The sequence below is a fragment of the Thunnus thynnus genome, chromosome 4 (genome assembly GCF_963924715.1).
Source record: "Thunnus thynnus chromosome 4, fThuThy2.1, whole genome shotgun sequence".
NCBI classification, from domain to species: Eukaryota; Metazoa; Chordata; class Actinopteri; order Scombriformes; family Scombridae; genus Thunnus; species Thunnus thynnus.
The window spans coordinates 6,657,739-6,672,136 of record NC_089520.1 but is presented as its reverse complement, the minus strand read 5'-3'; the positions used below and the strand labels follow the sequence as shown (position 1 = coordinate 6,672,136).

General features: G+C 40.5%; 1 protein-coding gene and 3 non-coding genes across 5 annotated transcripts; all 4 read right to left on the bottom strand.

Annotated features, from left to right (window-relative positions):
- Positions 1–239: 239 nt before the first annotated feature.
- ahcy (adenosylhomocysteinase) lies at positions 240–14,398 on the bottom strand. Of its 2 annotated transcripts, XR_010928102.1 has the most exons (12): positions 14,242–14,398; positions 9,825–10,015; positions 7,631–7,706; positions 6,541–6,693; positions 5,385–5,497; positions 4,644–4,851; positions 4,022–4,109; positions 3,749–3,866; positions 3,465–3,587; positions 2,967–3,038; positions 1,511–1,695; positions 240–629 (listed from the first exon to the last, which is right to left on the bottom strand). XR_010928102.1 is itself a non-coding variant. In XM_067586322.1 (11 exons), exons 1-11 carry the CDS (start codon positions 14,267–14,269, stop codon positions 1,564–1,566), a joined length of 1,302 nt encoding a protein of 433 aa, XP_067442423.1. In that variant the 5' UTR covers positions 14,270–14,398; the 3' UTR covers positions 240–1,563. The 2 variants fall into 2 exon arrangements, 1 of the variants encoding a protein (XP_067442423.1); XM_067586322.1 differs by having other exon boundaries at positions 240–1,695.
- LOC137182314 (small nucleolar RNA SNORA17) lies at positions 5,793–5,929 on the bottom strand. The gene has a single exon (XR_010928315.1). It is a non-coding gene; the product is annotated as a small nucleolar RNA SNORA17 (small nucleolar RNA).
- On the bottom strand, positions 6,790–6,926 carry LOC137182315 (small nucleolar RNA SNORA17). Its single transcript, XR_010928316.1, has one exon. It is a non-coding gene; the product is annotated as a small nucleolar RNA SNORA17 (small nucleolar RNA).
- On the bottom strand, positions 7,957–8,092 carry LOC137182325 (small nucleolar RNA SNORA17). Its single transcript, XR_010928325.1, has one exon. It is a non-coding gene; the product is annotated as a small nucleolar RNA SNORA17 (small nucleolar RNA).

The window sequence follows — 14,398 nt, the reverse complement described above, 5'->3', positions numbered from 1 at the left end:
AGCTATGAAAACAGGGGTTTATTCATTTCATATCATTCCTAACTTTAGTGGATCTTAACATCTGGGGAGTAGAATTAATCTGCAGATGTTCTGGCTCAAGATGAGACCAAACTTTTCTAGCCTGAGACTATGTAAGGCTTATTTTTAGCCGAGCCAATTGCCGGAAAAGACCTCCACTTTGTCATAAAATTTGTCTGACCACCCACACACACACACACACACAAACATATGAGAAACAATTCAGAGTCAACATGTTTATTTTTTTTTTCATCGTCACACTTGACAGTTTCATCAATCCATCGTTCACAATCAGCTGAACTCTGTACTTCAAGCTGTAACCGTTGAGACCTGTGGCTTCCACTTTTTTCACATCACCTTGATCTGTTTACATCCTGCAACAGAAACATCTGATTGGCCATATGGAGAAATGACAGGAATTGAGGGGGGGCCGCTGCACTTGTTTTGGCCCTTCAAGTCAAATTAAATAATTACAATACAAAGGAAGAAAATGAGGCAACAGAGAGAGTAAGACTTTTTTTTTTTTCTTTTTTATAAATCAGGCAAAAAACATGATGCGCTGTGGTGATTCCTTTGGCAGCGGTGCTTCTCTTTACTCTCCAACGATCAACCTGGATAAGTAGTGAACACACACACATGCGGTAACACCAAGCACTAAAACGGGCGTCTCCACAGTCTTATCGCACAGTTCAAGTACAGTTTTCATTAAGTGCTAACACAGGGCAGCGTTATGTAAATACACTGGAATAAGGCCACTGCACACTTAACCGTTTGCCTCGATTCATCAAGAAAACAGAAGAAAAACCTGTTCCTTCCGCCTCAAGCTGCTACGAGACGGAGAGAAGCATTCAGATAGAAAAGCATAAGGGTTTATTTTATTCCATAAATGGAGAGGGAATGACATAAACGACAAGAGAATTATTTCTCTTTAAACAGCCACAGCAGTACTTGGTGTTTCAGAAGAGTTTCGATGAGAGAGAGAGAGAGAGAAAGAGGGGGATGACTGAAGGTATCCGTGTGCTGCAACAAAATAAGTTCTAATAAAACTAATAGCTTTACCGTTAGAAATACAGGGTTGGATGTTGCTTTGACATGCGCGTCTGAACAGAGAACTTAAAAGTTTTGCATCCTTCTGACTTCCACAAACTCCCACATAAAGCTGCTGACCGAAGCTGTGGGTGGATGCAGTTTTTCCAACCAGCTTCAACCAGAACTGAGTAATTCAACAGCATCCGATTGGTAGATTATGTTTGACCTCATCTTAATAAAAGCAGAACAAGGCATTCGTTCCAAAACATCAGCCATGCCAAATCACTTAGATCAACAGATGATACATTTTTGTATTTGATATGGAGCCATTTAAAAAAAAATAAAAGAAACCATCTCCCAGTATCCCTGAATAGTTGACATTTGGCTAAAACCAAAATGACACCCAGAGAGAAACCTGGCCAAAGTGTCCCCGTCTACACCAAAAAAACCCTTCTAGCCACACCTCCTCTTCCTCCTCTTTCTTCTTCTTCTCCTCCACAACTGGGCAGAGGTGGCTCAGTAGCGATAGTGGTCCGGTTTGAAGGGCCCCTCGGTGGGCAGACCCAGGTACTTGGCCTGTTTGTCTGTCAGCTTGGTCAGCTTCACCCCCAGTTTGTCCAGGTGGGCGGCTGCCACCTGCTCATCCAGCTAATGAGACAGAGAAAAAAAACAAGAAAAGGGGGGTTATGTGCCTGGAGCAGTAACTGCCTGGAGTCATGGTTGGCTGGCAACTGCTCTTATAAAAAACAGCAAATTGTAATTTCTGTATAAGTGTTAATTGGTGATCTTAAGAGGTGCAGGTAGGCAGATTTTGTTAGCTTTGGACAGAACCAGGCTAGTTATTTCCCTGTTTCCAGTCTTCACGCTAAGCTAACTGGCTCCAGCTTTATTTATCATACAGACATGAGTGGTGTCCAACTCCTAGCAAGAAGGTAAATAAGCTTATTTGCCAAAATGTCCAACTAGTCTGTTAAAAACATGTTTTACTGCAGCGTTTGTGCGCTAAATTTCAGTTTTGACAGTTATTTTTTCCCAGAATTTTTGCACAAATCACATTTTTCCAACTACAAATATTTTCTACACATTTTTATACAAGTACAAGCACATACTTGGATCATCAATAATTGTGTCCCTTAACTCAAGCCAATAGATGATAAATTTAAAAAACGGTTGCAAATCCACCAATACATTCATAAAGCAACCTGGTGGTATCAGAATATTCTCTATTCTATTGTACAGGGAGGAGTATTTCAGGGAAAAAGGCAAAAAACTCATATTGGATGGATAGAAATGTTCTGTGAGAATAACCCGACCCCTTAAAGCTCCATATCATCTCTTCATTTTTTTACTCTCATTCTCGTTCTGAGCCTGTTAAGCACGTTCCATATGTTGGGTTCACCAGCGGCTTCCTCTTCCTGTTTGTGTTCTATATCTTTTCTCAGGTTTAAAATTCCTGCACGCCATGTGAACCCTGCTCACCGTGATGTAACTGTTCTCTTTAATGCTCACTGTAAAGAACATTTTACATAAAGGTTAAGGACATTTGCCTTAATTTCTTCACTGACATTTTCAGCTCTCACTGAAATACATTTCATGCTGCTCTAAAGGAAATAACGAACTCCCGATGAGACTGTCTCACTAAATAAATCCCTCCTTTTAAAATCTGTAGCACCCAGTTTGATCTCCATCTTAAATTTATATGGTTGTGACCTCATATGCACACATTACAAGTTTTGCTGTGAAGTCTCTAAATGTAGTCACTCCATTATTAATTACTGAGGCCCAATGGTGTAATCTGATCAAACATCTACTTTAAAATGACATTCAGGAACACTGTTCAAGAGATTGTTCAAGTTTAGTTCAAATGCTGTACATGTGATGCACCACATAAAATATATCATCATCATCATCATTCTGACCTTCTTGGGCAGGAAGTAGACTCCCACGGGGTATTTGGCGGTGTTCGTCCACAACTCAATCTGAGCCAGCACCTACAGAAAAGGACAGATGATGTCATCAATAAGACACACCACGTTTAATAAAGCAGATGTCAGATGGGAATTTTTAATGAGGAAAAAGCATATTGACAATAAAGTAAAAATGCAAATTTTATTTGTCCATAAACTGCAACGTCTCGTATCCAACCAGGGATCTTTGTTGCATGAAATTCCTCCCTCCCCACATTTCCTGTCATCTCTCTACTTGGTTAACCAATAAAGAATAAAAAATGAACAGAACATAACAGGATCCCCACATGGACAGATGTCCCGAGTTTACAGGAAAGTGACAAGTAAAAAACAGCAGTAAATTATGTATTATAGTAAGGCAGACATCATAGAAAGGCTCCGTTTCTTGCTGTCTCTCTCTCTCTCTCTCTCTCTCTCTCTCTCTCTCTCTCTCTCTCACACACACAGTACCTGATTGGTGAAGGAGTTGCTCATGACGAAGGACGGGTGTCCCATGGCACAGCCAAGGTTGACCAGTCTGCCCTCTGCCAGGACGATGATGTGACGACCGTTCTTCATCCTGAAGCGATCAACCTGAGGAGGAGGAGGAGGAGAAGGATTACTGCTGGGGCTGAGAGAGATCAAGTCTAGTCAGTTTTATTTGTATAGCCCGATATCACAAGGGAGCTTTATAATCTGTACAGCAACACAACATTCTCTGCCTCTCGATCCCTAGATGATTTTGTTCCTCCTACCTGAGGCTTGATGTTGACCTTCTCTGCAGCGTTTTTGATGAGCCAGTTCATGTCGATCTCACAGTCGAAGTGACCGATGTTACAGACGATGGCGTCGTCCTTCATGTTCTCAAAGTGACTGAGAGGAAACACATGAAAAAAAGGACAATTTTAAGTAAGAATTAAATAATGTAAATGTAATCATGACATATAGAATTTAGCTTTTAACTGATTTCAACTAATTAAAGCAGCATTTCTAATGGAAACATCTGGCTCTCAGTTGGTCCGACTTACTGTCCCTGGATGATGTCCTCGCAGCCAGTGGTGGTGACAAAAATGTTTCCTTCCTTACAGGCCTCATCCATGGTGGTAACTTCATAGCCTACAGAGCAACAGAGAGAAGGACGGGGATTTACTCCTTCACTGTTTGTTACTAACACAAACACTTTCTCCATCTGTTGTACATTAAATCTTTTCCAGCTGTTTGTGCGCTACAGGCCCCTCATTATCTGAAAGGTTTTATTATGAAAACACATGTAGGAAGTGGATCCCAAATTTCAGAATTCCCAAATTACAGAGGTTTAAAAATCATAATTGAAACCCCATTTAATTCAGAATCAATTGTTAAAAAGCTTTAGGATTGTAAATTAACACACACTAGAAGACTTTCAAAATTCTACATGAGTGAACATTAGTCAGCATCATACATTTAATTACTTTTGCAGATTTCACTTTCAATCAATAATGCTGATTAAAAAAGTCTAAATTTAGATTTATTTTTTTTAAATACTTAAGTAGATCAACTAGTTGTTTGTTTGGCTCTGCATATGAGATTTATTGACCATAAGAAAAATATAGAAAATCAGCAGAAATATCCTTTATTGTGTGAATAAGATTTCTGGCCTCTGTCACCTACCCTCCATGGCGGCCTGCAGGGCGTTGATGGGGTCGATCTCCGTGACGATGACGCGAGCTCCGAAGCCACGCAGAGCCTGGACGCAGCCTTTACCCACGTCACCGTAACCTGCCACGACAGCGACTTTACCAGCGATCATCACATCGGTGGCTCTCTTGATACCGTCGATCAGGCTCTCCCTGCAGCCGTACAGGTTGTCAAACTTGCTCTGCAGGAGGGAGAGAAAGAGAGAGACACATGATGGCCATGTTATACAACAGGATGTCAAGCTTCTTCCAGACAGAAAGGAGGAGAAATAGATAAATTCTCACTGTGGGCCTGGTGTCAGATTTGAAGATTTCCACAAATTTCACATGACCTCAAAATGTCATTGCTTCGCCTGTATTTACTTTTAAGACTATCTAATGCATTAAGTTTGAAAATACATGTTATTATTTCATGACTTGGTCTGAATTTTCTGTTGACATTAGACATGATATCCCAGAGATGTGAGATTATAGACAGCAAAGAAGCTAAATCAACTAGCTGTATAATGACTGAACTGTAAACATTTCACTCAATAAAAATGGATTATATAAATGTGATTCATTCAACAAACATGTTTATGGCGGTACCTGACAAACTATTCCTTCATTAATGAGTGATTCAACTAATGATTATTATAGTTCTGTTCACCTTCGTCTAATTAGCATTATGGATTAGGATGCAGCTGAAGAGGAATAAAAGGTCAAGGCTGGTTACCTTTGTGACAGAGTCGTTGACGTTGATGGCGGGGACCTTCAGCTCGCCCTTCTTCATCATCTTGTACAGGTTGTGGACACCTGTGGTGGTCTCCTCTGACAGTCCACGGATACCTGAAAATACACCGTCATGTAAATATGGAAAATCTACAATGTATATTTTGACAAGTCTCAAAAATGTTATGCTTTACTTTAACAAAAGATGGTTCTCCTTAAGTATAAGGAGAAGAAATGACCTCAACTAGTGTGCATGACTCTTTCTGCAATGTAAAAGTCTGCTTACAAAATACTTTATGCATAAAGCAAAAGTAAGTAAGATGCTTCCATGTCCAGTTATGCAAGTTTCATGGAGTTATTTAGGAAGAGGCTTCTAACATGCATGTAAATACAACTATGGGTTGTGTGTTAAATTGTTGGTGGTGAGAAATCACTCCAAGTCCTCCGTGTGTTGTAGAGTCTCAGTGCAGACTACCACCGTTCCCTCTCTGCCACCTTATGACACAGCTGCAACACAAACAGTTGAGCTGCAACGCCTCAAGGGGCATAAAATCAAGCATATTATAGCATTATCATGCAATAATATCAATCTGGTGAGAACTGTCTTGTAATTTTTCTAAATTTGGAGAGCATTTTCCCTTGATAGACACTGTGTGAAAAGTTTGGCTGTTTGTACAAAATAAATGACTCGAAAGAGAAAATCTATCAAAACAGTCAGACTAACATGAGATGTATGAAAATATTTACTGATCAGCTTGTGTTTGACCACAGTTGCCATCTAGTGTCAAACTCTACTGCAGATTTAACAATTAAATGTTACTACTACTCGGATATTTTCTGGTCAAAATTAGTGTCCCGCAGCACCCACTTTGGAACAGAATTATGTCTGTTTAACTATCAAACTGACTTGACTGACTGTAAAATGGTGAAACTTAAACTGAACTAAGATCCTATGACATCAGAGCCAAGTTTCAGGGGCGACTAAACCCCCCCCAGACCAGGCATCACTAATACCTCACCAACATGCCAGCGATATAACACAGAAAACAGCCATTTATTAAAGTTAAATGAGATCTTTACCCAGTATCAACAGCAATCTCATGATAAGCAGTGTGTGTGTGTGTGTGTGTGTGTGTGTGTGTGTGTGTAAACAAACCCACCTGCCAGCAGTTTGGGGTACTTCTGGTGCACCAGGTTGGTGAGATCTCCACCGTCGTCCAGGATCATGTTGAGGGGCTGACCGTCTTTGAAGTACAGAGTCTGGTCGATGCACCACATGTATTCCTCATCTGTCTCACCCTTCCATGCGTACACTACAGAAAGAGAGAGACATATTTACTTTTTTTTTTCTAAGTCAGGTGAGAATTTTTCCATCCACTTGTAGTGACCAGTCTAACTTGAAAACCAAAATTGTTGGTGGTGAGAAATCACTCCAAGTCCTCCGTGTGTTGTAGAGTCTCAGTGCAGACTACCACCGTTCCCTCTCTGCCACCTTATGACACAGCTGCAACACTGACAGTTGGGCTGCAACGCCTCAAGGGGCATAAAAATCACTCAATATGATAGAGAGAGACACTAAGATGGATCCAGAGACAGATAAAGAGCATATTAAAAGGTCCAGTGAGTAGAACTTAATAGCATTTAGTGGAATGGACTTGGCAGAAATTGAATATAATATTCATAAGTATGTTTTAATTAGTCTATAATGGGGTTGGACAAACCAAACACTGGCTCTAGAGAGGGCCTTTCAGAGGGGTATTCAGTTGGTTGCAATCTGCAACCTCACCACTAGATGCCACTAAATCCTACACAGTGGTCCTTTAAGTGAGCATGCTCTCTCAGAAGAGGTAGGTCTTCAAGGTTCAGTCTTCTTCTGAACAAATATTCAACTTTTCTGTATTTTTTGCAACTCATTCCACCACTGAGGGAGCATACAGGAGAAGAGTCTGGATTGAGATTTCCTGCCTTGCAGTGATGGTAGTAGGACTAGCCAGCATTCATTTGTAGATCGTAGTAAACGAGAAGGTGCTAAACCTGAATGAGGTAGTTCAGGTAGGTGGATGCTGTGCTAGCTGTGGAACTTAAGACTACATCAACACCAAGCTGCCTAAATCTGTTGGTGAGCATCCACACCAACAAGTTTTCACAGTATTTCTCAGAAGTTACAAAACACAACTTGTTTACATGCCGAAACCTGACCAGGTCATTTCATAATTTACATACAGTATACACAGAGGCATTGTGGGTTACCTGGAATACCAGCCTTGGCGATGGCGGCAGCAGCGTGATCCTGAGTGGAGAAGATGTTGCAGCTCGACCACTGAACCTGAAGAGGGAGAGAGAGAGACAGTCGGGATAATTTACTAAAATAAATAATAAGAATGATACAACCAGTAGAAAAGTCATTTGTTGTATTTACGTGAATATGTAACTTGGTTATTGATGGACTTCTGCAGTGACCTGATTTCATAAACAATTTGTGAATAGTTCTACCTGGTTACCCTGACAAGTATGACAGTTACTGTTTAACTGGGTCATTTAACAACTTCATAGCCACAGTGCTTTTTGTGTGTTTAATTGTTGGTGGTGAGAATCACTCCAAGTCCTCCGTGTGTTGTAGAGTCTCAGTGCAGACTACCACCGTTCCCTCTCTGCCACCTTATGACACAGCTGCAACACAAACAGTTGAGCTGCAACGCCTCAAGGGGCATAAAGTTATTTCACAGTAATATGAACAATATATCAGTTGATTAAGATATTATGCGTTTTTTTTTTTAACTAAATAACTATCTATAAACAGTATTCTACCCTTGCTGGACATATTTTCATTGAGGTTACAGCCTCACTTGTGGCAATAGTGAGTCTACAGTGAGCGTACTTTGATGCATGAACTGCCATTGCATTGTGAATCAAAAACAAACGCTACTGCCATCTAGTGTTCAAAACTCTTTACTGCAGTGTAAAAGACATTTTTACAGGAAAATCTGATTGCTGACAATCAGCATGTAAAAATGGATTTTACAATAACAGGATTTTTAAAGCCAATTTTGCAATAAAAATAAACATCAAATGTGAAAATATAGGAATACTCTTCTGAGTAAACAGATGTTGTCTGTTCAAAATTATAAGTAGGCAAAATGACAATAACTGGTTGAGTTAAAGTTAATGCTGTATCTATTTAGGCTACACAATAACACTGCTATTAACAAATATTTTTATAAAGAAATATTACAATTCAAGTTAAAAAAAAAAAAAAAAAAAAATCGCTATTAAAATAGCCTATTTAATTCAAGCTCGCTGGGCCACTAGGAGGTTGCCTCTGGGCCCGATGTGGCCTGTGGACCTCCAACTGAATAGGCTGGACTTACAATAAAGACCACCAACTTTGGTAGAATGGAAAGTGAATTTGCAAGCAACATAGAATACCAGGATTATCTCCACTGCTAAAGGGGGACCAGTAAAATACAAATGGGACCAAAAAAAAAAAAAAAAAACCAAGGGTGAGAGGAGGTGATTTTTTTTTTCCCCTCTGCTGGTTCCCAGAGGATGCAGGTGCCTGCAGGACCAGACCAGTCCTGGTCAGAAAGATAAAGACCAACATGATAACAGAATAAACCGGCCTTGAAACAGACAGAGGGAGAGAGAAAATCCCAGACTCACTGAGACTGTTTGTTCTGATAAATAGATCAATAAACTTGTCCTCTCTCAACAACTGCTGCTGAAGTGGACTTCAGCAAGGCAGAAGATGACTGTTTCATTCCAACAGCTGCCCCGTATAACTTAACTTAAGCCTTCACACAGCAGTCTAAAGAAGCTGCATTGTCACTAAAACAAAATGCTAATAAAAGGTGGTTTGACTACCTATGACACATTTATGCCACAACAGTTTATTTGTTCAGAAGTATAGCAGTATCTTAATATCTGATAATACTTTGCACAAACTGATTCCTCACATGAACCAAGAAAAAGCCAAAAAAGGTTGAAGAATGATTCAACCAAACACAAGTTTGGCAGCACGTCTTTTGTCTCCTAGAAAATTTTTAAAAAATACTCACTTACTGATGTGTTTGTATGTCCTATCTGGAATTATGAGTAACACTATAATATTCTTGGCCTCTGCTCCTTCTTATTACATTTAGTGTCTGCATAAGTGGACGTGTCTTCGTGTGCAGACAGAAAACATCGGGCTGCATACAGACATCCACACAGAGGTTTATGTGGAGCCTCACAGGCATAAGATGATGAAAGTTGCATCATGCAGATCCTCGCAGCTTTACGGATACAGAAAGTATCACTTGAGCTTTACACTACAGTCCAGTCTGATATTAAAAAACTAGATTGTTGTCCACGTGAGGGAGAGAAAAAGCTTCTGAAAGTCATGTGTGATCAGTATAAGCCCTTCCCCCGGGTAAATAAATGTTAAAAAGCAGCTGGTAAATGTCACCTCGGCTCCGAGGGCGGTGAGGGTCTCGATGAGCACGGCGGTCTGCAGGGTCATGTGGAGGCAGCCAGCGATACGGGCGCCCTTCAGAGGCTTGCTCTGACCGTACATTTCCCTCATCTTCATCAGACCGGGCATCTCATTCTCTGCGATATCGATGGCCTTACGCCCCCATTCGGCCAGGCTGATGTCAGCTAGAGAGAGGGAGAGACAGCAGGAGGTTAGAAAATTGTTTTAAAATCAATTTTGTTATTAATATCATACTGAAAACAATATTCTCGCCAATCTTATTTGTCATACGCTCTCAGTCAGCTGCCTTGTCACTTAATGGAAATTTAATAAAGATGTATTGACAAAGAGCGTGTTTGTCTTTCAGAGCTTTATTCCAGAATCACACACGTACGTGTACTTCGTATCGCAGCCACGCCTGCCACAGAAAGCTCCAGAACAAAGACCCTCACCCTGTGTCTAGACAGAAAACGTAGCGAGAGCAGCGCGTCAGCAGAGCAGCAGCAGCAGCGACTGCTCTGTCTGTGTTTCTACACTGGAGGCCTTCAGGTGCAATTTTGAGCGCAAGTCATCCACGTGCTGGAAGTGCTCAGAACCCAATACACATGACTGTAGTGATGCGCGTAAAAAATGGGAGGAAAATAGACTTGAAGCGTGAATGAACGCTCCAGGTCACAGTTACGCCCATGAGACACAAGCCTGCACGGACAGCTGCAGAGGTTAAAACGAGAGCATGTCTGTTGCGTGTGATGTGCGCATGAAAAAACACGTCTGACACACTTTCTGTCTAGACACGGGGTTAGAGCACACAACCTGGGCAGTTATTGGGACAACAATCGGCCCTTTGATTATCACTTATCAGTGTTTTATTCCTGGAAGAATTCTTCCTCCACATCCATCCGCTGGGAACCCGAGAGTTGCAGGTCGGATCACACAGTTCGCTTCTGATAACATTTCTGCACTTTCTCACACAAGGTTTATGCAAGTAGAAAATTTTCCACTGCACATCTACGCCCAAAACACACTAGTCTTCCATTCATGATGAACTCTTTAAATTGTGTTTGAGTATGCTATGCTAAAACATCTTAACATTTTCTATTATGCTAAAAGTTAAATTTAACCCTCCAATTTCTGCAAATTTCAACATTCTCCCCAAATAACTAAATACATAGTTAAAAGTTGCAAAGCGCGCTTCAGGATGTCCAGATGTGTTCGGTATAAATATGAAATATGATTCATTTTGTATCCTATTGCACCTCATAATTCTCTTCCTGAAAATAAAGACTTTGTACAAAGCCAAATCCTTTGCAGTTTAGATTGAGCAACCTTGAGGAAACTGATAAATATGATCAGATCTGCAAATGTTTTTCATGATGCATCAGCAATGACACAGCAAATACTGTGTCGTTTTCTAACGTGCGAGCTACTTCGCCCCTGCCAACTATGTTCTTGATTTACTGAGAAACTTCACACAAGCACAGCTGTCACACAGCAAGGGTTTTGTACTGTGGGTCAGTAGTTTGTACAGTTGCTCCTTTCACTTCCTAACAGCTGCTGTTGCTGCTGTACATGAGCTTTGTTGGACAGCGAGGTGTTCCCGCTAAAATAACGTAAAAAGGGATGAGTCATAAAATGCATTTGAAACATTTCGCTGAGAAGGAGCGAAGTAAGCTATAACTGATCTTTTCCATAATAAATACCTTTTGTCTAATTGGAATTTTTGGTTTGTGAATTGTAGTCGACTAAGTTGTGTTGTGGCTGATGACGAGGACGTTTTTAAACATGTAAAAAAAAAGTGCATAATGATGAGCAAGAAGTGAAGAACTGAACTGAAACTTAACTAAACCTCAGTTACTGCTTTCCTGCTTCCAATCCTACAATAAAAAGCCTCAAATGATCAAAGCTACAGGATTTTGCAGGGTTAGGGGGTTTGCCTGTTCTTGTTTCTTCAGCAGCACATTCCCATGATGCTATGAACAAAATGTGCTCCCCCCCCAACCCCAACCCCAACCAAGCTGCTGATCAGGTCTCTCTCTGCTAAAACCCCTTCTTACAAACTTGACAAAAGCAGAGGCATCAAATCGCATATGTTCAATGTTTAAAACTGCATAACACAAAGCTGGAGAAAAAGAAAACCTGAGTTTTTACAAGTTAGAAAAATTAAAGGAGGCAAACAGCACAGCCCCTCATGTATTAAGCCCAATCATAATTGCTTATAAAATTTCCTTGGAAAACAGAGAGTAGGAATAATATCAAATATTGGAGATAATCATGGTACAGTGAAGCAATCTGCTCTATAATGCTGCAGGTAAACCAACCCACCCTCCACCACCATGAACCAGCCTGTGCAAACACACCTCAGCTGAGCTAACTGCACTGAACCGGCACTGGGCTGACTGACCAGCCAGAGAGAGGATGAGGAGCACAAGTTTGCACTGAGGTCAAAGTAGTATTTAAACTACAACTCCACTTAGTCGACTTCCCATCAGATGGGACTTGTGAGGCATTGTGTAAGAGCTCCAACTAACGATTATTTTTATTATTTCTCAATTAGCTATTTGGTCCATATGTCAGAAAATGGTGAAAAACGCTGATCACTGTTTCCCAAAGCCCAAGGTGATGTCTTCAAAAGTCCACAATCCAAAGATATTTAAGTTTACTGTCATAGAAGACGCAGAACTGGTTTTCTGATTGTCTAACAGCTTCAGAAACCTACGCCGCCCATACCTTTCCGACGTTGACATATGGAGATGACGTCCTACAATTTCTATAACTTTGCAAAACTGGCAATGCAACATTGACACACACATGCAGCGATTGTCTGGGCGTGCTGAGGCGAGAAAGTAAGAAGGGTTTGAATGTCTCCCTCTCAAGCTTTCTTGTTACTTTTGTTTGTAGATTCGTCTACAAACGACAAAATGTGACACTGATTGACTGCTTGTAGTAAATGAGAGGTACTGCATCAATTTACAAGTCAGGACTTGACAGACATTCACTGAGTTGAACTCTTACTGTATGTAGTCAATGGTGAAAGACTTTGCCCTGGAGTTATCCGTTAGCGTTGTGCAACTTATTTTGCTTTTGATCAGTTGCATCACAGAATACAGAACGGAAGTCACAGCAGGTAAGCAAGTACTCATTTTAAATCCACAACACCCAACTAGAGCTGCAAACATTAATTGATTAGTTGCCAATTATTTTGATATTTGATTAATCGATTTTGGTCATTTTTAAGAAGAAAATCACCTCAGGCTGTGTGAAACTGTTCGACATTTTTCACCATTTACTGACATTTTATGGACCAAACAACTAATCGATTAAACAAGAAAATAAATCAACAATGAAAGTATACATTAGTTGCAGCCCTACAACCAACATTACTTATTTTCTTGCTTTCTCATCATAACACTTATTACCATTTTCTTAGTGCTGTATGTTCTGTTATTAAAACTGTAGCACTTTGAGTTTCACTGAGTGAAATGTGCAGTACAAATTAAGTGTATTATTATTATTATTTCTTGTGTTCTTACATTTTTATCAGAATGCAATTTGTTGTTTATCTTTAAGTGCATTTACATTCTTAATGCAAAAACAGTAACAGAACCTTTTAATTTTATTTTTTCTCTTCATACTTATTTCATTCTTACTTCCTGTAACAAAGAAACCTGAATCAATAAAAGAGTATTTTAATCTAATCCATAAGCTTTACAACAACATTTAGCTCCCAAAGCCGCTTCACAGGAATAACCACGTGTACTCCGAGCATTACTACGGCATGCAAGTTGCATACAATGCAGTTCAAGCTCTGCCTGGTCCTGTCAGTCATGCAGAAACTGGCGGCGGCGCCAGGCATCACGGGAATTGTAGTTTGCAAACACAAACCGAACCAAAGAGCGTGACGCATACGGCTCCGCTAATAAACTACAACATCCAGACCGTTTGTGGACATTTCTATTCACGGAGGAGCCTATGCTCGGCGCTAATACGACTGTTACATGTCGACTCATTCTCCGGTGTGGACGAACTCTGCAAACTACGAGTATGCTAAGGGATAACAGAGATTCACATTGGCTATTAATTTAAAACGGACAGTAACGAACTACAAACACGATAAACATCCTGCTACAGAACAATAACAAAGCCATACAATTTACCACATGCTAGCAAGTTAGCAACAACAGAGTGGACAAAGAGCTATAAAACTACATTTAAAAACAAATTTATATTCAACGTGCAACTACATTGTTTCATTGCACAGCTATCTTTTTAGTCTTGATCTGGCTTCTGGAAAAGCCGTTACCTAACATGCACGCTACCATAAACTTAACAACATGCTAGCTCGCAAACCGCCACCCTGATTTACAAAACTCAACTGATGAGCAGAGTTAAAACAATAAATCTTGACACTGACCAACTTTGTAGGGAAGTTTCTCAGACATGGTTGTTTTCTGGTGTTTTGTTGCGAGCAGGTTGAGCGTAGCAGCAGCCTGGCCGATGGACAGAGGCAGAGAGGGAGGGACGGAAACATGACGGCTCGGTTTTTATCGTCGAAGCCACATTCAGACCAG

Excerpts from the sequence above, each read along its gene's own strand:
- ahcy (XM_067586322.1), bottom strand. The coding sequence starts at position 14,269 with ATGTCTGAGAAACTTCCCTACAAAGTTG. Across the intron at positions 6,694-7,630 it reads CGCCAAGGCTGGTATTCCAG|TGTACGCATGGAAGGGTGAG; the intron begins GTAACCCACAAT and ends CTCTTTCTGTAG. Across the intron at positions 5,498-6,540 it reads GTACCCCAAACTGCTGGCAG|GTATCCGTGGACTGTCAGAG; the intron begins GTGGGTTTGTTT and ends GTGTATTTTCAG.